Source organism: Polypterus senegalus, chromosome 1 (genome assembly GCF_016835505.1).
Source record: "Polypterus senegalus isolate Bchr_013 chromosome 1, ASM1683550v1, whole genome shotgun sequence".
Lineage (NCBI taxonomy): Eukaryota > Metazoa > Chordata > Cladistia > Polypteriformes > Polypteridae > Polypterus > Polypterus senegalus.
Genome location: NC_053154.1, coordinates 161,616,246 through 161,642,475, shown reverse-complemented (window position 1 = coordinate 161,642,475; position 26,230 = coordinate 161,616,246). Strand labels below are relative to the sequence as shown.

Here is a 26,230-nt window from a genome sequence, read left to right as displayed (position 1 = left end):
ATAACGTGGGGGCCGCCAGGGGATGCTGCAGGGAGGCAGTGTATTTTCCTTATAGAAAAGGAGTTTTTATCCGACCCGGAAGTGTTATAAAGTCACATGGACTGAGGGACAGAAACACTTCCGGGTCAAAGACTTTAAAAGGACTGTGGGAGATCCCAGCAGTGGGCCGAGTTGGGAGGAAGGTTGACTGAGCTGCTGGGAGGTGTGGAGGATTATTATTGTATTGTGAATTGATTATTGTGGTTATTATTGAAGGTATAATGGAGGTGAAGGTGCTTTGTGCACTTTTTTGTATGAATAAATAATTTCTTTGACTTTTATCTGGTGTCTGACACATTGTCTGAGGGTTCAAGGGGACGACAGCGCCCCCTATCTGTCACACATATAAATGTTACAGTTTTTGGCACATGCACCGTTCAGATCTAAACACTAGCGTGGAGAGTCGCTCGCGTACTGAAGAGTCTATAGCTGAAGGTGGAAGCTGCCGTCACTGTACTTTGTATGTAAGAGCCAGATCAAATGTTATTTACAGTAATCCCTCCTCGATCGCGGGGGTTGCGTTCCAAACCCCCCCGCGATAGGTGAAAATCCGCGAAGTAGAAACCATATGTTTGTATGGTTATTTTTATATATTTTAAGCCCTTATAAACTCTCCCACACTGTTAACATTATTAGAGCCCTCTAGACATGAAATAACACCCTTTAGCCAAACGTTTAAACTGTGCTCCATGACAAGACAGAGATGACAGTTCTTTCTCACACTTAAAAGAATGCAAACATATCTTCTCTTCAAAGGAACGCCGTCAGGAGCAGAAAATGTCAGGGAGAGCGCTCGCTAAGAAAAGCAAATAATCAAAAAATCAATACGTGCTTTTAAGTATGCAGAAGCACCGCGATAAAGCGGCATTTTGTAGAGGAGCGTCCTTATCTTCTAGGCAAACAAATTCTGTGCAAACAGCCCCTCTGCTCACACCCCCTCCGTCAGGCGCAGAGAATGTCAGAGTGGGTGAGAGAGAGGCAGAAGTTTTGATTACCAGTCAACAGCTGATATCGTTGCGCCACTGAAGCGGTCGTAGCAAATGCGTGTCAATGTCGCACCCTAACGCGGGTTCTTTTTCTGCAGTTATATTCTTGAATAGAAGAACACTTGTTCTGTTATATTTGTACCTTTTGTGAAAGTGTTTATTTGATATTTGGACTTCAGGCTTCACACATTATACAGTTCATGTCTACATTTTGTCAATTATTACTAAAACATGAAAAACGTTTCTGTTTTAACAATGTGTTTAAATAGATCAATGTAGACACGGAACATACATGAAATGCATATGTTCCAAATAACGTTATAGTATTTATAAAAGGTGTCATTTTGCGTGACTTCTCACTCTATACAGCTCTAAGCAACTGACACACAGGTAAATAGACCTAAGCTGTGAAAACTGTGCGGGTGTGTGTGCCCTGTGGTGGGCTGGCATCCTGCCCAGGGTTTGTTTCCTGCCTTGCGCCCTGTGTTGGCTGGGATTGGCTCCAGCAGACCCCCGTGACCCTGTAGTTAGGATATAGCGGGTTGGATAATGGATGGATGGAACGGATGAAGTAATATAATCTGGCAAACAAAACAAAAAAAGCTTCTAGAGGTCCTCAGGGGATAGACTGTTGATGCCCATGGGTCTAGTAGAGCCTGCAAAGCCTTTCTATAACTTCAATTTAACTTAATCCTGATACTCTATATGTTCAATTTCCTCATAATAACTATTCATGGTGGCTCTAAAATCCGTACTGACCCCTACTCCCTTTTCTGTTTCTTTTTCCGGTTTCTTTGTGGTGGTGGCCTGCGCCACCTCTACCTACTCAAAGCTTCATGATGCTCCAACAATGATGAATGGATTAAAAGGCAGAACTCTACGTGACCATCTTCATCAAGCCCTTCCGTGAGAACCCTAAATCCAAAGAGGACTGTTTCATTTATGTTAGGTAGAATGCCCAGAGGGGACTGGGCGGTCTCATGGTCTGGAATCTCTACAGATTTTATTTTTTCTCCAGCCGTCTGGAGTTTTTTTGTTTTTTCTGTCCCCCAGGGCCATTGAACCTTACTCTTATTCGATGTTAATTAATGTTGATTTATTTTGTTTTCTTATTGTGTCTTTTATTTTTCTATTCTTTATTATGTAAAGCACTTTGAGCTACTGTTTGTATGAAAATGTGCTATATAAATAAATGTTGTTGTTGTTATTACTACAACCTAGTATTTAAATACACTAATGATCCATATAGTTAGAAACAAAATTAATAGAATTACCAATATGACCCATTATAATATTAAATACTTAAGTAACAAAATACTACTGTGTCAGGGGTGGAAACATTCCTTACCGTGGTTATGTATCGAGAATGGAATTCAGGTGCATCCTTCAAAAATGTTAAGCCAGGATGAGTGTCCACAATATCCTAAAAGGATGAAAACAATAATTCTTTAGATACTTTTTTTTTTACATATATATACCGCACAATGTAAGAGTAAATCATTCTCAGTACATGCCTTAATTAAGACTGTTGGGTACTATGCAGGTTAAGCAATAAATTGCTTGTGGAAATATATATAAAATCATCTAATATGTGGGAGGGCTGAATATATTAGGTGCATGAGTTAAAGTGACAATGGAATGTCATGGTGCCAAACAACCAGTATGCAAAATACCCAGAGATAATCCAGGGTCCAATCATTGCTCCATTACAGGATACACACTGAAATCTTATGCTAGTACCATATAATATGTAATTAGCTATACACTGCAATTAATTAGAAGATAAATATCCTACATAGAGTAATTGCATCAGAAAAATTATGTAAGTTGCAAGAAAAAATTACGATACATACTTCTGACAAGCATTGTTCCGAACACAACTTTTCATGAAATACATGCACTTCTGTGTGGGAGAGCAGAATCTGTTAACTAATTCACCATAATCATGCAGATGTTCAAGTCAACAGTAATGAATCTTTTCATCTGAAATTTCACAATTTGGGACATTTTCAATGTTCTTTTTGAAATTTATAAAAGCAAAACCCAAATCATGGGAAAAGAACTCTGTTTTTGTTTCTAAACAGTTTGGCTAAATAAAACATCATTAACACCACCACCCTGCCACAGAGCACTGCTTCAACTCTAGGTAGTTCAGCAGAAGCAAACAGTAAAGTGACTGAAACGAAAGGAAGCCCATAAAAATGATCTTCTTCTGAATTTGGATTCTGGCCTATTTTCTTGCAAACCTAGTAATGGACATGGAATACTACAGCACGTTTTTAAAATGCATTTTCAGGGAGTCCCTACAATTTTGATTTTGAAGCTTTCAGGAGGTCTGAAGGGTTAATTAGATGATCCTGCACCTCTTGAATTTCACTGACCTTTATTATTCAATTGTTTACTGAACATTTTCAAATAAAGCAAATTAAACAGATGGTACATAACACATGTAACAGTAACTGAAGGATTTAACTTGGGTTTCTTGATCATTAGGATTTAGAAAACTGAACTTTTCATTATAAAATATGGTCTACCAGGCAGAAAGAGAGGAGGAAGAAGAGAGGTCTCTGAAACAAACCTAAGTTAGGGGTAGAACTTATTAGATGATTTAGCAAAACTTTATAGAGCCTCAGACCTGATGTTTAGAAGGGGAGCAAGAATGAGAAATTTAGTTAAGAGAATGAGTAGGTAAAGCTGAGGGTTGGGGTTCTTAACATTGACTAAATTTGTAGAAAAGAAAAAAGAAGGTGGAATGAAAAACAAAACTGGAAAAACTGGATGAAAAGGAATTCAGCATCACTAAATGAAGTCACCAAGTGTACTAATTCAGGCACTCTGCCAAAGAAGATAAACGCATGGTCGGCCACTGATTTTAAAGGCATTATTATGAAAAGCAGGTAGATCAATTATGAAATTTCACAGCTACACAAATAGGTCTCTGCACATGATGCCAAATTTTGAAGGCACAGGAGCCAACAGAAATAAGAAAAAGCTTATAGGTATTAGGCTTCAATGGAGTAAAGAGAATCCCTGCTATAACATGAGGATTTAATATGTAACCACGTTGGAGATAGATACAAAAGCAATAGCAGGACCAGACAGGATGTAGTTTTCCATTTCAGATAGAGATGGCCCCTCATACATCTTTTGAATTGGGGTTGCATGTTTAAGAATTCCCAAAAGTTTGGAAATAAGAGATATAACTGGTGACCAGTTAATTGGAAGGGGAAAGGAGTAGAATTGTGGAGCTCATGAAGTTAAAGTGGGAAGCTAAATTAATTTTAATAATGGCCAGGAGAAATTAATGAATAAAGGTATATTGACCCTAACGTGGACAGAAACATTGACTTCATTAATTTTGCATCAATAATTAATTCCACTAATTCATCACATCAAGGTATCTAAAGCTGTTAGTAGATGGGATTAAAGGAGGTAAAGAAAGTTGCTGATATGAATTGTTAAGTAGTAAGGGGGTAGGATTTTGTCTATTTTATTTGTTAACAAGAGAGGTTCCCTTAAGTTTTAAACAGGCCTAAAATAACAGAGATGTCTTAACCAATGTTACTAAAGAAAAAGAGAACAACATCAGCATGGATAGAAATATATGAAAATTGTATTAAGATATAGTTGTCAACAGCTTAGGGTTATGGATTGCAATCTCAAACATTTCAAGGAATGCATTAAAGTAGAAAGCAGAGAGTGTACATCTTTGTCTGGCCCTTTTATTAGCAGAGAAGGGTAAGAGATTGAAGAATTTCTGAAGACAACTGCTAAAAAGGATGAGTATATTGTTCTGGTTAAGTTTACAAATCCTGTACTGAATCCCTTTCTCTCCATCACCTGTGACAAGAAAGCCAGTTCATGCAATCAGAAGATTTATCTGTGTTAACTACTGTGCCCCAGAGAGACCCTTATATAGGGTGAGGTAGAAAGGACAGATGTCTTTGAAATGGCTAGAACTCACCACTAGGTGGAGTGACAGATGTGCGGTAGGTGGCGTTAGGTTCACAAAGTCTTAGCATTTTTTTACTTTCTTTTTAGTTGAAGCCATGGAGCCATAGAACACCGCGTTTTTGCGTACGACTGTTTTGTCAAGAACAACCAATCTATTACCGCAGTTCAGTGTGAGTTTCATTGCCATTTCAATATCCACAAAATAAAGCTGTTCCCACTCATAACACTATCCTACGTTGGGTTAAAGCACATCGTACACGAGGTACACTAATGAACAAAAGACCGCCGGGGCTACACAAACGGCACATACCCCTGAAAATTTGGAAAGCGTACGACTAGCCCTGCTGCGCAGTCCAAGTCGCTCAGAAGCATTCTTCTGAAATTGGCCTCAGTAATCATTCGGTAAGGCGTATTTTGCATTTAGACCTGCATTTCCATCCCTACAAATTGTCAAATGCTATTTCAATATGAACTCAAATCTTTCATTAAATGTCTTTGTAAGGAAAAATTAAAAATTTTGTGATTTTGTAAAAAACGTCCATCCTTTCTGTTTCACCCTGTATTATGTACACTTACCTAAGAAGTAGTAGGTTCACTATTTACCCTCAAAACAGCTTGAACTTAATGGGTAATTGACTTAAGAATGTGGTAAAAATGTGGCAGGGTGAAATTGGCTCAAATCTACCTATATGTGTCCCATAGTTGACGAGATTCAGCTGATGTTGGATTTTAACTCTTAATAAGTCATTTTTTAATCATCATATAGATGCTTGATTAGACTGGGAAGGCTCGTAATTTACATTGATTGCCTTCCTAACTTTCTAGTGTAAATGAACATCCTTCACAAAAAGCCCAAGAGTAAATTACTGCCAAGAAGTGACACCTCTGATCAGCAGTGATTTTCAGATAAGTTGCAGACATTCAAGAGTTGCTCTGCTTGTGTCAAGAAACACAATGTGCCCCACAAAATAACTGCTCATCCCACTGCAAAGGCATCACCATCCTATACTGTTAAAACCTAACAGGATGCATGAACTCCTTTAGTTTTAATCATATTTTTAAGTCTCCCTAAAATAAATATACAGCAAAAGCACAAACTTGAATAAAAAAGTCACAATCTCTCTATTTTTAAAATTTCCCATAAGCAATAATGATACAGTACCTGTAGTAATGGGATGAAGTCTTCTTGTTCTAGGTAGTCACAGCCTGGTTTGGCCAACAGGTAAACAAACTTTGATGCATCATCATAGCAGCTGTGTAACAACCTGTAAAAAGTCAAGCAAAATGACACCTTTTATTGGCTAACTAAAAAGATTACAATATGCAAACTTTCGAGGCAACTCAGGCCCCTTCTTCAGGCAAGTTGTAAAAAACCTGTAAAAATATATCCACTGTTAAAAGATAAATACTGACATCTAACTTCTTTATGATGCAGCAGGCATGTTATGTATGAAATTTTTGTATTTATTTACTGTTTAGTTCAGTTTGATTTCAATACTACTCTACTCATTACTTATTTGTGTTAATATTCTCAAAGCACCAAATGCCCATCTATCAAATGGAATGGATTGTGGAAAACATGGAGGCACATGGTATGGATAAATTAGAATATGACTAATAAGATCCAAAACAGCAATCAGCTGAGCAGGTCAGTGTGTAAAACAGGAAACATCAGTTAAACTTTTTCCATATTTTTTAATGTACAGCAATATCTTGTAATTGACTCAGATCTGCTATTTAAAAAAGGGAAAATAAACAGTTTAAAAATAAATAAAACTGTAAAGTCCTCAAATAAAAAAATAAACATTTAACAACGAGGGACAGAATGCTGGGCCGATAGAGATCACCAAATAATACATTGATGCATCCTAACTTACTGCCTCCATATTTAGAAATGGCAAATAACCATGGAAATTGTTGTTAAGAACAGAAAAGATTCTTACTTTCTCCACATGGCTATGAAAGCATGAACAGAGACAAATCCGGTCCTTTCGCCTCCAGCAGCATTAAACATTGGAGCCTTCCAATACAGAGGACAGCCACATACCTGAAAAGTCAGCAGAAAGAAGACACCAAGATAACGAATTGACCTTAAATTCAAAGAACAGGCTGGTTAACTGAGTTCCTACTTTTTGATCTTTTTCAACAACACCATTCTTTGCATTGTGAAAAGTGAGCGGGAGAGGGACATTAACAGATCTCTGGTAGGCCTGGATTTAACCAGGGTAAAGGAACAGCTAGAGAGAGAGAGAGAGAGAGTTCATTTTGTTTACATTATACAGTAGTAGAAGACATTTCTTTTAAGTAATGCTTATATAAATACACAATATTGTATATGTACTGTGTGTGCTTACATTGGGCATATTACGAGGGACGTTCAAAAAGTTTCTGCACCTTTATATTTTCGTTGGAAACGGTGAAGGCGGGAGGAGTAGTAATTGGGCATTAAAACGTTGGTACAACACTGGGAAAATTGCATCGCAAATGAAGGTGACTATGTAGAAAGATGTAGATGTAGAAAGATGATTAAATTTGTTTTTGAAATTTTTAATAAATAGAGTTAAAAAAGTGCAGGAACTTATTGAACATCCTTCCTAGTAAATACTCAGCCTCAGAAAACTTCAAACTAGCAACAGTCAACAATGAAGAACACTTAAATGTTTACTGATAAGATCTGTGCGTGTGAGCAATACAAATTGGTTATGATTGGCCTAACCTGTAGATTTCTTAATCTTAATACAGCTATTTTTAATTCCTTATAGCTAACTCTAATGACCAACAGTTACAAAACTAATATTGGTTTTCTAAAAAATATTAAGGATGAATAAGGGAATAATAAAGTACTGTACTCAAGTGCTCCAGCCAGTGATACATAAATGTGATAAAACTGTCTGAACAAGAAGCTGGGTTTGAGTAATCTAAAAAGGCTCATAAAATAAAATCTAAAATAAAGTCTAAAATTAAATCTAAAACTAAAATCTTTGGTTCACTTATAGCTCCTTTACTACTACACCGGGCAAAAAGGTTGTTTTCGTTCTTCAGATAAAACATATCAACAAACAAATTATTAAAACAATATCCAAAGTGCTGTATAGTTATGCATCAGTTAGTGTTGCTACCTCACGGGTCCTTGGTTCAAATCTGACACCTGCTTGTTGTCCCTGTGGTGTTTAAACACTCCCCAAAATTTCCTCCAAAGGCTCCAATTTTCCTCCCACACTCCTCCTCAGCATCTGTCCTCAAAACATTTAATCACAAAGAAAGTGAATGCTGTTCAGACACTTCACTTCTCTTTTCTCTGACACAGGGATTATTTTTTTCATATTTCTTCATATTTCTCTTACACTTACTTATTAGATGTAAAGGGGCATCTTCACATAGCAAAGGTCTGTGCTTGATAACTTTGTTTATTAAATAAATGTAATCAGTTAATAAATGAATTGCTTATTCACTCAGATGCCCTTTTATCTAATACCAGATTTTGGCTGAAGACCTGAAATAATAGAGAAAATCAGGAAGGGGAAATTACTTTTTCACTGCAATGGTAATTCTTCACTACAGGTTTTAAAGATTGTACTGAAATTTCACTTGGAAGTGAGTTATGGTGAATGTGAACTCATTAAAAATATTCCTTATGTCATCCACAGAAACAGTGAAAGAACAGTTTTGTAGCCACATACAGTAAACCAGACAGACTTTGTTTTCATTATCAAAGCTGACACAGAGAGCATTAACTTCATCCAATACAGAAAATGAGGAAGAGTTTACCACATTATTCCTAAACTCAGGCGTCTGGCAACTCTTCAGCCTAAGCTTAAGTCCGCTACATGAATTGGTTCTTATTTAATCTTTTTTACAAACGGCACATAACATTAAATGTAATTTTCATAGTGTGGATTGCAGTGTGTCATTTTAAAATATTGTTGGCTATGCATTGCATTGCCATTGCAGGCATTTCATATTATAGGCTGGGCTTGACTTTAACTTGCTTTGTAAGCACTTATGTGAGAAGCAAAAGAAACAAATTAAAGACCTAGCAAATGTCAATTGACTGTCTCTGAAAAAAAATGTCTCTGTGATCTTTAATTCCAATATATTTTCATTTGCGGTATAATTAGTGAAAATAAAAACTACCAAAAAATAGGCTTGATTATTAATATTACCAAATGAAGTTCTACAGAAAGTAAAGTGAATGTGTCAATGACCTCAGATAATGTCCATTTCTTTAATATTTTGTAATTGTAAATGATTTTGTTAGTTTTAACTAGTAAAACTGTAACAGTTCCATCTGAATTCTGTTATATTAAAGCCACTAATCCTTTAACTGCTTCAAAGTGTTTTTTAATCAAAACCACTCACCTCAAATGAAGTGATCTGACAAATTTATCACTGCCAAAAGATTTACTTATTGCCTTTTTATGTGCCAAACAGACCACATTTTTTCTGTAAAACTTATTTTCCATTTCAGCTTGTTAAGAATGTGCAGCTTGGATTTTTTCTCTAATTAATTTGAATTAATTATGAGGTTGTCATAACCATTATGTTCTACGGTGGACAAAACAATACTAGTAGCCAACTGACTTTTGACTGGCCTCTTTGTTCTGCTGAGATTTAAACCACCATGAACTTACAGTTGCTCTGCACAGAAATCTTGATTTTTAATTTTTCTTTTAACATATTTCCTGTGGCACTAGTAACCTTATGAGCCCAAACCAGTCAAAAGGGCTTTCTGGCTTCAAAAAGCCAAAAACATAGGCAATAATGTTTACATCTATTGCATGTCTGACTAATGTTTATGCTATGAATTTTGCACTCATTCATTTGTGAACCTGCTTTACCTAGTACTAGGTGAGGAGAACTAGACCATACCTAGAAAGCATTAGAGCCTCAACCTGTAGAGGATTCTAGCCCAATGTAGAGTCAAATAAAGCACAAGTCCATACTTACTCAATAGGCTTGTAGGTTATAATTGATACAATACTTTTGGAGAGTAGATGACATCAACATAAACTAGGTATTCAGTTACATATATTTAGTAAGGTAATGTTCTCAAGCCCATTTAATTCAATTCTAAGTGTTAGGAAGCCACAGAGTATCTCGGCAGCACCTGACTTAAGGTAGTAAAAAGCCCTGAAGAGGATACCAGTCCAACGTAGGGCCCAATAACTCTTCTTACACAGGACCCAATTCTGAATCACTGATTACCCTGACACATATCTTTGAGGTATAACACCACAGCATCCAGAAGAAGACTTACATAGACACACTGAATGTAACTGCACATGAAAAACATCCAGGTGTGGGAATCAAACCCAGGATGCTAGTTCTGTACAACAGCAGCACAACTCACTGAACCACTGTATCACCCCAAACCCATTTAGTGAATCAGCAAAATGTGTTTTGTTGAAGAATACAGAGTATATGCATCAATTGTGTTGAAAAAAATTTGATTCTTGTAATTAATTTGCTAGTCCTACATACTGAAAAAGTGACATTTACTCATCATACCTTGGCGATTTTTCCCATTTCATAAATATCAGCTTTTTCTTCCTCAAATTCAGCAAATGTGGTTTCTATTTTGGCAATGGTCTCATCAAGGTTGGCATTAGTGTTTGGAAGTCCTTTTGGAAAATAAAAGCGTGGAATGTTGATGGAGGCTGGGATTGTGACAACTGGTTTATGAACAGTTGCAGGTGGTGTAGCAGGGCGTGGATTAAGGATGGAGCTTACAGGAACTGGAGGAGGGGTCCCGGGTTTCTTTTCTTGCCTACTCTGGACCTGCAGACAAACAGATAAAATGCAACGAAAACATTTTTGAGCTGCTAATGCATTTACATTTTTATGTTATCTTAACACATAATAATCAACACTGCATTCATTTTCTCATTTAAAAATTAATATAAGACAATTATATTTTACTCTATTATATACTTTTGCAAAAATACTTATCCTTCCGTTGTCTCAAAAGCACAATTTTGGATTTTATGAAGACTGCAGAAATAAGTCTTGTGTTACCTCTGACTAAATGTATCAGAGATAAGATTTGAATTTTAGTATGTACAAAGACAGTGTTATAAAATGAAGACATTTCAATACATCTATATGTAGTGTTGAATACAAGAACCTTTGTGATATAGGCGTATCATCTTCTATAGGTTGCATTTTTTATAAAAGAAGCTTCTGCATGCAAATCTTGCTACCATATGCCTCCAACATCAGCCATTATATGTGACTATTTGAAATAACTATATCCAGAAAGGACATAAAATTGAACATTATTTGGAATTTGTTTTTTGCATGTACTGGAATGTACTTTACTACGTTAGTGAAATAGATAAAACAAAGTTTGATTGTTTCTGCAAGAACCTCATAGTTATTATGGAAAACTTCTAGTGCAGTTCAGCATTTCATTTTTCCAGATCAAACCCACACTGACATTTCTGTTTATATTATTCCTGCCAAGGGTCAAAGACACTTAGTAAAAGAGTCTCACAGAAGGGAAGCACCAACTTACTTTAATTATTTGTTGTGCTGTCACAACAAATGCTTATCCTTGCTTGGCTGTCTTCTTAGCCTTGAAGCCATCAAACAGCTTAGGTCTGTGGTATTCACTTTGTTTTGCCTTTTTGTCTTTCAGTTCTTACCATTGTTATTGTTTTGCATGGACTGTAAGGTGAGAATTTAACGAACAAAGCAAATTTAACAGTCTTGTTAAATTACAACAATACCATCACCATTTGAGGAGTCTCTGTTATGGATGAAGATCTAAATCTATGCCACATAATACTATAGCTCACTTCCTTGTACTGCTAAACCTTTACATCAACTTTAAAGAAACCAGGTTGAAAGCACCATGATTGATCTGTTATCATTTACAGGAACGGTTTCAGATTGGTGTTACTCATTCCTTTTTGATCAACCAAATCATAATATTTCAGATTTTAATCCTTTGCATCTATACCACTTCTACAGCAAATCTCTTTTCCCCAAGGAGAACTAATTTCTCTTTGCTGATTCCTATCTTACTTTAATACTGTATCCCAAAAACAGAAGTTTATAAAGATGGTTTCTTACACAAATTATACTGCTTTCTTTACCCTCTTAAAGGAGTATTTAATCTTAAGCTTTGTGATTATGCTACAACGAAATACAGTAAGTGCTTTATAATACTGTTCTTTCCCCCATTTCCAAGTGAGCTTTCAAAACAGCAACCATAACCCCAGCTATATATGTGTTTTAAGTAATGACAAGCGTGACTATCTCAATGTTATCCGCAAGTCTGCTAGGGCACAATGGACAAAAGAAGAACAGTTTATATGAAAGCGTGAGACAATTGTCCAAGTTTGCCTGAAATCAGAAACTGGTAAACAAAAGCTATGGTTACCTCACTATGTGATCTTGACAATAATGCTGAACAGATCTTTGTAAAAAAAATGTTCATTAGGTTTTATTCTATTTTCTATTCAGGTAAAATTGATTTGAAATGGCGCTTACCATAAAAGCTGCTGCACTATATGTAAAAAAGTGAACTGTGGGATTTCTATGCTCTTGCAGGATTAGTATTCTTTTGTCATACCATTACAATTATTGCTTTAAGTACTAGAGGAAATTTATCTATTATTAACTGAGATGCCCTTTAAAAATGGCTTTCTATGACTGGGCAGAATTTACTTTATTTTAGTTATTGTTTGAAATGTGCAGAAGCAAGTACTGTGTATACATTTTTTTAAAAAATCTTTCAGTACACAAGCTTAGGTTTTTTTTCTCATCTCTTAGTTCAAAACCCCTGAACAAAGGGAGCTCTGTAGCAGTCTAAACATTAATTTGCCACTTCCTTGGGCACATTCAATTAAGAAATATCTCTAATTTGTTATGTAGTTCCTCCCTTATACAGAGTGGTGACTAGTTTTATTACCTGGCACCTCGTACATTTCAGATATGCCGGCCAAGTGACAGCAGGGTGCCTTACTCTTCACAAGAGTTTACTGAGAGATTGCTCAGCAAAGTGAAATAAAATACCTCACCTCCACGATATCAGGGCAAAGCTTAGCCAGTTTAATGCCAACATGGGAAGCTGCAACTTCCTGCCAATGAGAAGCTTGGCAGAAACCAGACACGGTGAGCTCCACTTTAAAACATTGTTCTAAGACAATGCTTTTCTCACAAGAGGCACAATGGAGGAAATCATTGTGTTTAGACCATTTTATGTAATGTCTCAAGTTCTTCTCTCATTTTCTTAATAACAATGTACAGTATTTCTTCAACCACAGTGATTTTGTTTATCAAAATAATGCAAAACACACTGAATGAACATTCATTCTCACATTTGAAATGTATTTGCTATTATATTTGTAAGAAAGAAAAACATAAAATATTCGGGATGAGCACAAGTAATTCATTCAATTAGCATTATTGATCATTACAATATTTAACGACTATCCTTGAAAGCAACAAAAAATAAAGAAAATGCATATTCTGGTTGAATTCTGGTAAAGAATAATCATCTGGTTTGATCAAATGCATCTCAACGAAGCACACTGCAGACCAGCATTGTCATATAGTTATCTTGTTGCTTAATGTAAAACTATTTGTTGCTGAAGCTACAACAGGTTGAGACAAACAGTAACAAAGAAGTCTTGATGACACTAGTTGTTAAGTATCCACAAGCATGACCTCTTTGAGAGAGACTAAGTAGTGCAATACATAGTTTCTCATTAGATAGTCAAGTGCTTCTGCTAACACAGTTTCTGCTAAAGCAGCTGTTTCTGTTAACACAGCCATGTAGTTTCCATTTTCACATGAGACAGAAGCCAAGAGAAAATTTCAATCTTTTAAAAAATATGAATGGAAACAAAGATGCAGAATGCCAGTAGATTCTTTCAATAAATAAAAACTTACATAAGTAAACAAAAATAAAACCACTCTGGTTGCTTTCTTTCAGGACACAGCAGGTTGTGTTAGAAACCAACTGCTGGAGATCCCCAATACTGATTGGAGGACAATGTCATTGAATTCTATTGAGCCCTGGCTGCCTCAGGGAATGTACTCTTTCGTAAAACGCTACTGCTGTGTTTGGCTTAGTTACTGTTTTGGAGGTTGCAAAAATACAATGGGTTCTTGTCTGATATATTTTAAGCAGTACAGAACCCAGGGTAACTTCAACGTACAGTATATGGGATTTCTTAAGGATAAATAGAATACTTTTAAGATTTCATTATGCATCCAACTAAACGAAAGGTTTAGTATTAAACGTACCATTTTTAGAATTCCTAAAGGTTGATCAATTTCCACTGTCACCTTTTGATACTTAAGGCCAGGCTAAGGCAATACTCTTAATGCTGTTACCACCTGAACACCCTGCTATTATCAGTCCAAAGCAGTGATAACAAACATACACATATGCATACATATAATGAATGCATACATACATACTGTAAATAAGTCAAAAAAAGGAGTATATAGAACTGGGAGTGCCTTTATAAAGGGAACAGGACAATTTATTCTGAATAACTGCATTTCCCATACAATGCAATAAGAGAGCAGCCAGCTCTGATAAGCTCATGTGTACACACATGTGCTTTAGATTATTCAGTTATGGCTTTGGGTAGTGAAAGCAAAACCTAACCACCTGCAGAAAAATATATACATACCCAGGACAAAAGATAAGCTTTACAAAGACAGTGCCTGGGTTGGACTTTGAAACCAGGACTATGGAGCTGGCAGCATCACAATCTTTATACACAATACTACTACTACTGTGGCTGTTCATTTGTCTGTCCAGAATTTTAAATCACCTGTAGCTCGCAAACCGTTTGAACTATTGACCTGAAATTTGGTACACATAATACTACGTGACGTCTACTATCCGCTTTCGGGGTGATGATTGACCTCCAAGGTTATTCCTCTTTTTATTTTTATTGTAGAATCAACTCTCTGCAGCGGCCAGCAGGGCGGCCATGCAGCGCATGTGTACGGGCGCCATTCTCATCCCTACCACCTTCGCACTCACTTCCCCTACCTCTTCATATCTTAAATCAGTCTTGAGGCAGATTGAAGACTTAAGTGCCAACTTAAGTGAAAAACGAAAGTAAACGCACTAATTGCAACACAAACACTGAATTAATCAGTTTTAACGCGAAAAGATGCCAATGAAAGAAGGGTGGAGAAAAGAAGAGCTGCTCAGGAAGCAGCAAGCGCATCAACCTCTGAGCAAATGAATACTAAACGTACATAAAAAGAGTACGAAAACTATGAATGCTCAAGTCAAGTGTATTCCATGCAGTACGCCGTTACTGGTCTTATATAATACTAGTGCTGTAGAAGTTGCTGGCGAGAATGCTGCTAATTCATTACAGTATGAGCAAGGAACCTTCATAATTAGGAGGATCTTGGAAGCTTGAACTTCACAACTAAGTAGTGAAGCAGTTTGACCCCTTTTGGCTTGCAGACAAAAGGTATAAACCTTAGCCGTATAAGGCTGGACAATAGTATTTAACTGTCTTAATTTTTTTGCATATCCTATGATTATTTCATGAATATGGGCAGGACGGGTATTGACATCCCTGTCTCATAGATCCTGAAGTTAAAGTCCTGGCCCAGTTGCTGTTTATGTGACATTTGGATGTTTTCCTAGTGTCTAGGCACTCCAAGTTCCGCTTACATCCGAAAACATGCATGTCAAGTAACTGGAAGCTCTGATTTGGTCTGTTGTGAATTTGTATCTTATTGGTATGTGAGTGAATGTGCCCTGCAATGCATGAATCTCATGCTGGGATGGTTCCAGCCCTCTGTACTGTCAGCTCTCTTCCTCAACGCTAAATTGGAATTGGTCTGCCAACTTACTCTGATGAAGACTCTCTCCGTCAACTTATTCCAACCGAAAGGGATGAACCCTTCGATCTCATTATTAATACTTTATTATTCTCTCAATCTCAAGATGCAGAGAACAAAAGAGAGTGGTGCTGCTTTTAGAAAAAAAAAAAAGGTGAATGAAGGGGCATTATTGAAATACAGTTAGGTCCATAAATATTTGGACAGAGGCAACTTTTTTCTAATTTTGGTTCTGCTCATTACCACAATGAATTTTAAATGAAACAACTCAGATGCAGTTGAAGTGCAGACTTAAGCTTTAATTCAGTGGGTTGAACAAAAAAGATTGCATAAAAACGAGAGGCAACTAAAGCATTTTTTAACACAATCCCTTCATTTCAGGGGCTCAAAAGTAATTGGACAATTGACTCAAAGGCTATTTCATGGGCAGGTGTGGGCAAGTCCATCGTTATGTCATTATCAGTTAAGCAGATGAAAGGCCTGGAGTTGATTTGAAGTGTGGTGCTTGCATGTGGAAGATTTTGCTGTGAACAGACAACATGCGGTCAAAGGAGCTCTCCATTTAGGTGAAAGAAGCCATCATTAAGCTGCGAAAACAGAAACAAAACATCCGAGAAATTGCTACAATATTATGAGTGGCAAAATCTACAGTTTGGTACATCCTGAGAAAGAAAGCAAGCACTGGTGAACTCAGCAACGCAAAAAGACCTGGAAGTCCACGGAAGACAACAGTGGTGGTTGATCGCAGAATCATTTCCATGGTGAAGAGAAACCCCTTCACAACAGCCAACCAAATGAACAACACTCTCCAGGGGGTAGGCATATCGATATCCAAGTCTACCATAAAGAGAAGACTGCATGAAAGTAAATACAGAGCGTGCACTGCAAGGTGCAAGCCACTCATAAGCCTCAAGAATAGAAAGGCTAGACTGGACTTTGCTAAAGAACATCTAAAAAAGCCAGCAGACTTCTGGAAAAAACATTCTTTGGACAGATGAAACCAAGATCAACCTCTACCAGAATGATGGCAAGAAAAAAGTATAGAGAAGGCGTGGAACAGCTCACTATCCAAAGCATACGACATCATCTGTAAAACACGGTCGAGGCAGTGTGATGGCTTGGGCGTGCATGGCTGCCAGTGGCACTGGGACACAAGTGTTTATTGATGATGTGACACAGGACAGAAGCAGCCGAATGAATTCTGAGGTGTTCAGAGACATACTGTCTGCTCAAATCCAGCTAAATGCAGTCAAACTGATTGGGCGGCGTTTCATGATACAGATGGACAATGACCCAAAACATACAGCCACAGTAACCCAGGAGTTTATTAAAGCAAAGAAGTGGAAAATTCTTGATTGGCCAAGTCAGTCACCTGATCTTAACCCAATTGAGCATGCATTTCACTTGTTGAAGACTAAACTTCGGACAGAAAGGCCCACAAACAAACAGCAACTGAAAGCTGCTGCAGTAAAGGCCTGGCAGAGCATTAAAAAGGAGGAAACCCAGCATCTGGTGATGTCCAGGAGTTCAAGACTTCAGGCTGTCATTGCCAGCAAAGGGTTTTCAACCAAGTATTAGAAATGAACATTTTATTTCCAGTTATTTAATTTGTCCAATTACGTTTGAGCCCCTGAAATAAAGGGATTGCGTTAAAAAATGCTTTAGTTGCCTCACATTTTTATGCAATCTTTTTGTTCAACCCACTGAATTAAAGCTGAAAATCTGCACTTCAACTGCACCTGCACCAGAGGAGACTGGGCGGTCTCTTGGTCTGGAACCCCTACAGATTTTATTTTTTTCTCCAGCCTTTGGAGTTTTTTTGTTTTTCTGTCCACCCTGGCCATCGGACCTTACTCTTATTCTATGTTAATTAATGTTGACTTATGTTTATTTTTTATTGTGTCTTCTATTTTTCTATTCATTTTGTAAAGCACTTTGAGCTACATTTTTTTTGTATGAATATGTGCTATATAAATAAATGTTGATTGATTGATTGATTGAGTTGTTTCATTTAAAATTCATTGTGGTAATGTACAGAACCAAAATTAGAAAAAAGTTGCCTCTGTCCAAATATTTATGGACCTAACTGTACCTCAATCATAATCAATAATTAAAAATGTAGTTTGTTTTCATCGTTTACATTTATTGTATGTTATGCATTAAGTTTTAGTTTGTAACTTGTCCAGGGGGAGGGGGGGCAAACCCCCAGGCGAAAAAAACTCTAGCTACACCACTGCCAGTTTGTGAGGGAGTTCTGTCCAATGTACCAATAGCAAATGCTAGGCAGCTCCCAGACACTGAAAGTGATTCTAGGGGTTGGTCTGAAAAAACACCAGCAGGGAGTTTAAAGCTATCTCAAATATGACAAATACTGAAGTCTAGACTCATAAGGTGAATTAGAGTGAACATTCAACCAGATAGAGGATAAGGGTGAAAAAAAAAGACACAAAGGTGAAGAAGGCAGTTTTTAGGTGTACATTTAAGGTGATTAGGCACAAAGCAATGATGCATTATCTATACTGTATACTGTATGTAAGCTCAGAATGATCAAAGAGTATTGGGTATCTTTTGGTTTACTTTGCATCTTTCTGTTCTCCCTTGGTTTCTCTCTCCCTTGTATTTTATTAATACATCCTACATTTTTGCACTTGGTCAGCCTCCTCGCTCTGTGTGCTGACAGCAACCAGAAGTGCCCCGTCTTTCTACAAAGGCATTACCATATTCCCTTCCCCATGTCTGAATGGGTTTACTTGCTTCCAGAATGAGATGAATAACTTTAGATAATTGGTTTTCTTGAAATTACATCTATTACAGTAAACATTGCCAAAGCCTCAAAGCAGTTAATTTTTTTGTATGTATCTCTGTCGAGTGACATTAGATACCCTGAACTATACAAGTGCTGTGCCTCATTTATACATTGTGTTGGAGAAGCTTTTTCATATATAGGTAATATGTCATGATTACAGTTTTTACTTTACATTGCATGCTTCAATTCATATAAAAAGAACGTAGTTATACAGTCTTTTAATCCACTGTAGGGTTTCAGTAATGTAACTATAACCAGGATGAGGACAGCAAATCAAAGCAAACAGAAACATACTGAATATCCTTCGAAATTATGTGGGTACGAGAAAAAGTACTTATCAAAAAAGATAAGAAATAAAAGGTTACATCAGTTTGTACTTGTGTTCATATGATTTTATATCTACATGGTGGTCCAGATCTAATTATGCACATCCAGATCGTCTGGATGACTTTGATTTATGCAGAGATGATTCCAGTTCGGCGCGAAGACAATTCTTCATGTCGTCAGTTCGCACACTTCTTGATGGTCCGGGATTTTTCGGGTGATTTTCTATGTAATAAACTCAATAAGTTATAGCGTAATGAAAATTGCATAATTAGATCTGGACCACCCTATATACTGTACATTTCAATTTTACACTAGTCAAAAAATTTAGACAGTAACTGGACTGCTGCATAACTTTCTCTCTGTACTGTACCAAATAGCATTTTAACAAAAAAATAACACAGGTTGCAAAGAATTTGGGGCATAATAGTATCTTCATAAGTATGGCAAATTTTGTCTAGGCAAATGCTAGGGGAGACCTCTGTCAGTTAAGTAATAATAGTTATCAAAGGACTTTTTTTAAATTATGCATCTGTTTCTGCATTTTGTTAAATTTTAACCTGCTGTTTCTATGCACATTTAAATGTTGTCTACATAGATACAACGGAGAAAACAAATATAATGTATTTCAGTATAAACAATAAAACAACTCATGTAAAGTTAAAACAACTGAGTTGGGAAAGACAAAAAATAATAAGACTTATATCACTGTACTGTACTGATGAGATTTTTTTTCTATTTTGTAATTCAACACTGGATGAATGACTTTTGTATTATGTATTTATTTAATTTTAATTGAGCTGCAAATGTTTTTCCATGCCCCCACATCGTTTCCTTCTTGGGATCTCAAAAGACTACATAATCCTACGACTATGACAACAGTAAGTGATACATACAGTATTTCTCTCACAAGGTTTTGGATGTCTGGCATTATTTTAATGTTTGTATAGTGTATATATTTCTATACTAATAAAAGGCAAAGCCCTCACTGACTCACTCACTCACTCATCACTAATTCTCCAACTTCCCGTGTAGGTAGAAGGCTGAAATTTGGCAGGCTCATTCCTTACAGCTTCCTTACAAAAGTTGGGCAGGTTTCATTTCGAAATTCTACGCGCAATGGTCATAACTGGAACCTATTTTTCTCCATATACTGTAATGGACTTTAGCTCGATGGTCGTGGGGGGCGGAGCTGCGTGTCACATCATCACGCCTCCCACGTAATCACGTGAACTGACTGTGAACGCATTCCGTAGAAAAGAAGGAAGAGCTCCCAAAGAACGCTGAAGAAAAACGCATACAAGCTTATTCATAAGTGCAGCTACTGCGGAAACAAAGCACGGTGTAAACCGTAAGTTTAAATTAAGTTTACGGACACACTCCTGCTGCCATTTGTCATGCCTTCGTCGAATATTTTATTCGCGAGATACAAGTTTAATGAGAAGACATAAGGTATAAACGACACTTTGGATCACTTTGTAACGGAGTTAAAATTGCTGTAGCGAGAAACTTTTAAGTGCCGGGTCTTAGCTAACATTAAATAAAGCCATGGATATCGCAACATCACACAAGAGAGCAGCTCACGTGAACTGACTGAACGCAGTACGAGTGATCACTTCCATGCATCAATCCTGTTCAAAAAACGCATTACACAATTGACAAGGTAGGAAAAGAATATGCTCCAAGCTGAGCTCCACAGCTAACGCGGTCTTGCGGAAGCAACTTCATCACGTTGCAACCAAATACTCACAGAAAAATCCACAAGTTAATACACACGCTGTCTCTAGAGTTTCTCCACACTCAATGTATTCCTCACATCCCCGTTATACCCTCTGATCTCCCATTTCAATTCAGATGCCTCCAACTTCCAGTAAGGCTCTGCTGCGCGATGACAAGTAATAAGTCTCAGGGACAGACCTTACAAAAGGTTGCCATGGATTTCAGGCAAGATTGCTTTTCTCCTGGACAACTATACGTTGCATTCTCAAGTGTGAGCTCACGCAGCTTCGTCATATTACAACCGGAGTGCAGCGAAGAAACTTTTAAGTGCCGGGTCTTAGCTAACATTAAATAAAGCCGTGGACATCGCAACATCACACAAGAGAGCAGCTCACGTGAACAGACCGAACGCAGTACGAGTGATCACTTCCATGCATCAAACCTGTTCAAAAAATGCATTACACAATTGACAAGGTAGGAAAAGAATATGCTCCGAGCTGAGCTCCACAGCTAACGCGGTCTTGCGGAAGCAACTTCGTCACGCTCCCACCAAATACTCACAGAAAAATCCACAAGTTAATACACACTCTGTCTCTAGAGTTTCTCCACACTCAATGTATTCCTGACATCCCCGTTATACCCTCTGATCTCCCATTTCAATTCAGATGCCTCCAATTTCCAGTAAGGATCTGCTTCGCGATGACAAGCAATAAGTCTCAGGGACAGACCCTACAAAAGGTTGCCATTGATTTCAAGCAAGATTGCTTTTCTCCTGGACAACTATACGTTGCATTCTCAAGAGTGAGCTCGCGTAGCTTGGTCATATTACAACCGGAGTGCTGAACTGACAAAGTGCTACATAAAGGGAACTATAACAACCGTAATAAACGAACAATAAAACAGTGGAGAACCCGTGGATTAAATAAAAAGGCAGCTTCCTTGGCAAAACAAGGAAAAAGGATGGCCTTATATGTCATTTGTTTATAAAACAGCGGAGAAGCTGTTTAAAGGCTGCTTCACAAAAAACCAGCGGAGCACCTTATATGAGCAGGCAGTCAGCTAAAGAATGGAATCAATAAATATCTATAATCGTAATAAATGAACAAAAAATTGCGTACAAGCTGCGGATTAAATAAAGGAAATGGGTACCTGAACAGTAAAGTAAGTCTCGAATAGCTACACAATAACTATAACAATCGTAATAAACGAACAATAAAACAGTACAGAACCGCGAAGCAAGGAGAAACGATGGCCTTATATGGCGTTCGTTTATAAAGCAGCGGAGAAGCTGTGTGAAGGCAGCTACACAAAAAAACAGCAGAGCGCCACACTCTGAATGTATTCCTCGCATCACCGTTATACTCTCTGATCTCCCATTTCAATTCAAATGCCTCAAATTTCCAGTAAGGCTCTGCTTCGCGATGACAATTAATAAGTCTCAGGGACATACCCTACAAAAGGTTGCCATTGATTTGAGGCAACATTGCTTTTCTCCTGGACAAAACTATACGTTGCATTCTCAAAAGTAAGCTCAGTGCACAGCTTGGTCATATTACAACCGGAGTGCTGAACTGACAACGTGGTATACAAAGAGATCCTTAACAGATAGTTATTGGTATATTTTCCCTCAGTTTAAAAAGGTTTTCTTTTCTTCTTAATAAAAATTTAAAAGCAGTACTTCGTCGCTGCAAAGCGCAGGGATTTTGCTATATACAGTATATATATATGTAGATATGTGTATATGTATATATATATATATATATATTTGTGTGTGTATGTATGTGTATATATGTATATTTATCTGTATGTATGTATGTATGTATGTGTATATGTATGTGATGTATGTGTGTATATGTATGTGTATATATAAGTATATATATGTAGATGTGTATATGTATATATATATATAGATATATATATATATATATATATGACAGCAACACTCATAACAGTGACAAAACAATTACTTTGACAATCATGTTACGTTATTTTTAAATGTTTCCTTTTCTTTTCATAACTTCTTTAACACACTACTTCTCCGCTGCGAAGTGCGGGTATTTTGCTAGTATATATATATATATATATATATTTATGTATACATGTGCATATGTATGAATGTATTTTTTTGCAGAGCTCTGCAGAAGTGTATACTTTTCAAGAATTTGAAGACTTCACAAGATTCCCTGTGTATTTCTCTTTTCCAGGCCGTGCAGAATCAGTTTCATCAGCTGTGCTTAGTAATTTAGCCCCTTTAATACAGGGATCAGCTGTTTTGCTTTTTCAAATCTGTCCTTTAGACTGATAACCACTCCATCTTCAAGTACTCCAAGCAAAGTCTCAAAAGTATGATGTACAGCTACTATCAGTCAAAAGGGTGACATTAGAAATTGGTCTGACTTTATTCTAAATTTTTCTCTAAATAGGCATTTGCCAGTTTTCTAGTTCATTCTGCTATATTTCACTTATATTTATATAAGAATTCTATGCTGCACATATGGTATTTCAAGCATTACCTATAATTACTGACGGTAAAATACATCTGCTACTTGTCAACATACTCGGGACTTGTACATTTCATGCTTACAGTGCAGTTCATGACAAACTTTTGCCATCCTAGCACGAGCAGGTAAAGCAACCTTTTCAATGTCACACAATGAGTCAGAGGCATGTATTGAACTATCAGTATTTAAATGGTTTTAAATGTCTATAAATAATGCTTTTGTTTTCACCCTGAATTTAACTGTATTCAGATTTCTGTTGATTGTTGTTTATGGAGAAAAAAAGTAATTCATAGTTGCCAGCAGCACCACTTCATCTACGTTGAATGAAGCAAGTCTTTTTAAAAATGAATACTAATGAAAAATGCAATATGAAATACTAAGAGGTGTCAGAACATGCATGCTGCAGCAAAGGTACAACATAAATGGTGTTAAACGAAGAAAGAGAATTCTTTACTTCTTAGATCATTTACTGATGCCACAATCATTACCTTTAGGTTATGCACAATGCCCAGTTTATATTAACACCATTTATTTCATTTTTTCTATTCTTTGAGGCAATTCCCTCTCCCTTAACTGTTTACTTTAGATTGACACACTTTTGTTTTAATTTTTTTTTTTTTTACTAATTTGCATATTCAGAAAACAACTGTGATATCAGAGGTAATCTAACCCAAACAATAGAAAATCAGGCTGATTTTCAAAAGGCAGCTTTATTATTACCTGTTGCATTTTTAACTATACAATTGATAAGCCTTGGTGTTAAGTAGCTGTTTAGCTATAATACGTTCAGAAAGTGCTTTGGTTTAAGTTGCAGCCTTAAGCTAAAATTATTTAAATTCAAGTTTGATCAACACTCAATAATTCAGAATTAAAACACAAAACCAGGAATCTAAAACTTTTTGCAAATTTATTAAAAATAAACTGAAATATCACATTGACACAAGTATTCAGACCCTATGCTATGACACTTGAAATCTGGTTTGGGGAATCCTATTCTATTTACCATCCCTGAGATGTGCCACAAGAGAGGTGACCAAGAATCCAATGGTCACTTTGGCTGAGCTTCAGAGAACATGTGTGTAGATGGGATGAAACTTCTAGAAGAACAATAATTGCTACAACACTTCAATAATCTGGGTTTTTTGGCAGAGTGGTTAGTCAGAAGCCCCTCCTTAGTAAAAGATACATAAAGGCCAGCTTGGAGTTTGCAATACACCTAATACACCTAGAGGACTCTTAGACTGTGGGAAATCAGAAATAAAAAGTTTGGCCTCAATTCTCTAAGCATCATATCCGGAAGAAACTACGGACCACACATCTCTTGTGAAATACCATTCCACCGATGGAGCATGGTGGTTGCAGCATCATACTGTGGGGTTGTCTATCAGTGGTAGGACTGAGAGATTATTCAGGGTCAGGGGAAAGCTGAACGGAGCAAAGTATAGAGATAATCTTAATATAAACCTGCTAACACAGCACTCTGGACCTTAGACTGGACTAAATGTTCATCTTTCAACAGGACAATGACCCTAAACACAAAGCAAAGACAACACAGGAGTGGCTTTGGGACAACTCTGTGAATGTCCTTGAGTGGTCCATCTACAGCCCGGACTTTAACTCAATTGAACACCTCTGGAGAGACCTGGAAAAACGTTCTGTCAGATTAGATGAAGACCACTGGTGGACAGCTAAATAGGATCTGCAGATAAGAATGGCAGAAAATCCCCAAATCCAGGTATGTGAAGGTTGTCATGTCAGACCCAAGAAGACTACATGCTCTTATCACTGCCAAAGGTGCTTCAAATAAGCACTGAGTAAAGGTTCTGAACACTTGTGTCAATGTGATATTTCAGTTTATGTTTAACACATTTGCAAAAAAATCTAAAATCCCTGTTTTGCTTTGTCATTCTGGGGAATTTACTGTTTGTCAATGTGGGGTAGAAATTAAATTAAACGATTCTAGCACAGGGTTACAACATAACAAAAAGTGAAAACATAAAGGGGTCAGAATACTTTCTGAATCCACTGTATAGGTTAAATGTTCACTGGTAGGTAAGATATGTTCTTTACATGTGAATAAATTAAGAATAATAAATAAGAGAGAAAGGAAATACAAATGATAACATAGTTGCATTATATCAAAATTCACAGTGTTTGTCATTTAGCAGAAGGTAGCAATATTCAACAGTTTGTGAGCAATCAATGCAAATTTAAAAGGGAGCCTCACTTCTTCCTTTTGTTATGAAATTCCAGAAGTGGGCAGACCTTTATCTGTGAACATCCGGAAACCTAAACTGCTTACAAAGATTAACAAATTGTAATGCAGTATTTGTCTAAAAATCCCAGATCCATGCCATTAAGGCATTAATAGACCGATGATGGGATTCTGGACAAGCTAGTACTCACATGAATCTATAAACAGGGTTAGATTAGTCCCCTAACCACTATGCTATGCAACTGTGTTGGACATTGCAAGAACAGGACATGTGGGTCAAAGCTGGCTATTTTGTGAGGTGACGGATGTTTGGTAATTAGTACTGTTGAGCATATTCAAGTAATTTGATTTATTTATTGTATTATGAAGTTGCATTTTGTTCAAAATGCAAGGAAAAAGAATACAAGTAATTCTGCACGGTAATATTCTCTCAAATCTAGTTGTTCTAATTCTTCATCTTTTTTTTGCATCACTGTGAATGTAACATTTACTTGAGCCAGTCAAATTCACTCATATATTTTCCTTATTCTCATTTTGTGGTGGAGGGAAGTTGCAAAACAGCTTGACACCAAGAGGTTCAGGACAGGACACTGTCGAAACCATACATATAGAAAAATGTTCAAACCACAAGCAACACTGATAGCATTTATGGTGTACAGAGTTGGAAAACTCCATAGATCTACATAATGCAGAACTGTTATGAAGAGAGCAGTAGAATCTAGCAGTGCAGTTACTACTGTTACTACAGTGCTACTCCCTGACTGCCTATTTATTGCCTTTAGATAGTATTGGGAAGGTCTGGGAAACAAAAGATGTTTTTTTTTTTATTTTCATGTCTACAAGCAACTGGTATTAT

At 36.9% G+C, this 26,230-nt stretch overlaps 1 protein-coding gene across 1 annotated transcript in view; it reads right to left on the bottom strand.

Annotated features, from left to right (window-relative positions):
* Nucleotides 1-26,230, bottom strand: part of ppp2r3a (protein phosphatase 2, regulatory subunit B'', alpha) — a 230,030-nt gene that overhangs the window by 23,283 nt on the left and 180,517 nt on the right. The window contains exons 4-7 of the mRNA XM_039761539.1: nt 10,488-10,757; nt 6,923-7,026; nt 6,142-6,244; nt 2,374-2,448 (exon numbers count right to left, since the gene is read on the bottom strand). Of these exons, the coding sequence (XP_039617473.1) occupies nt 2,374-2,448; nt 6,142-6,244; nt 6,923-7,026; nt 10,488-10,757 (552 nt within the window). The remainder of the gene's footprint in view (nt 1-2,373; nt 2,449-6,141; nt 6,245-6,922; nt 7,027-10,487; nt 10,758-26,230) is intronic.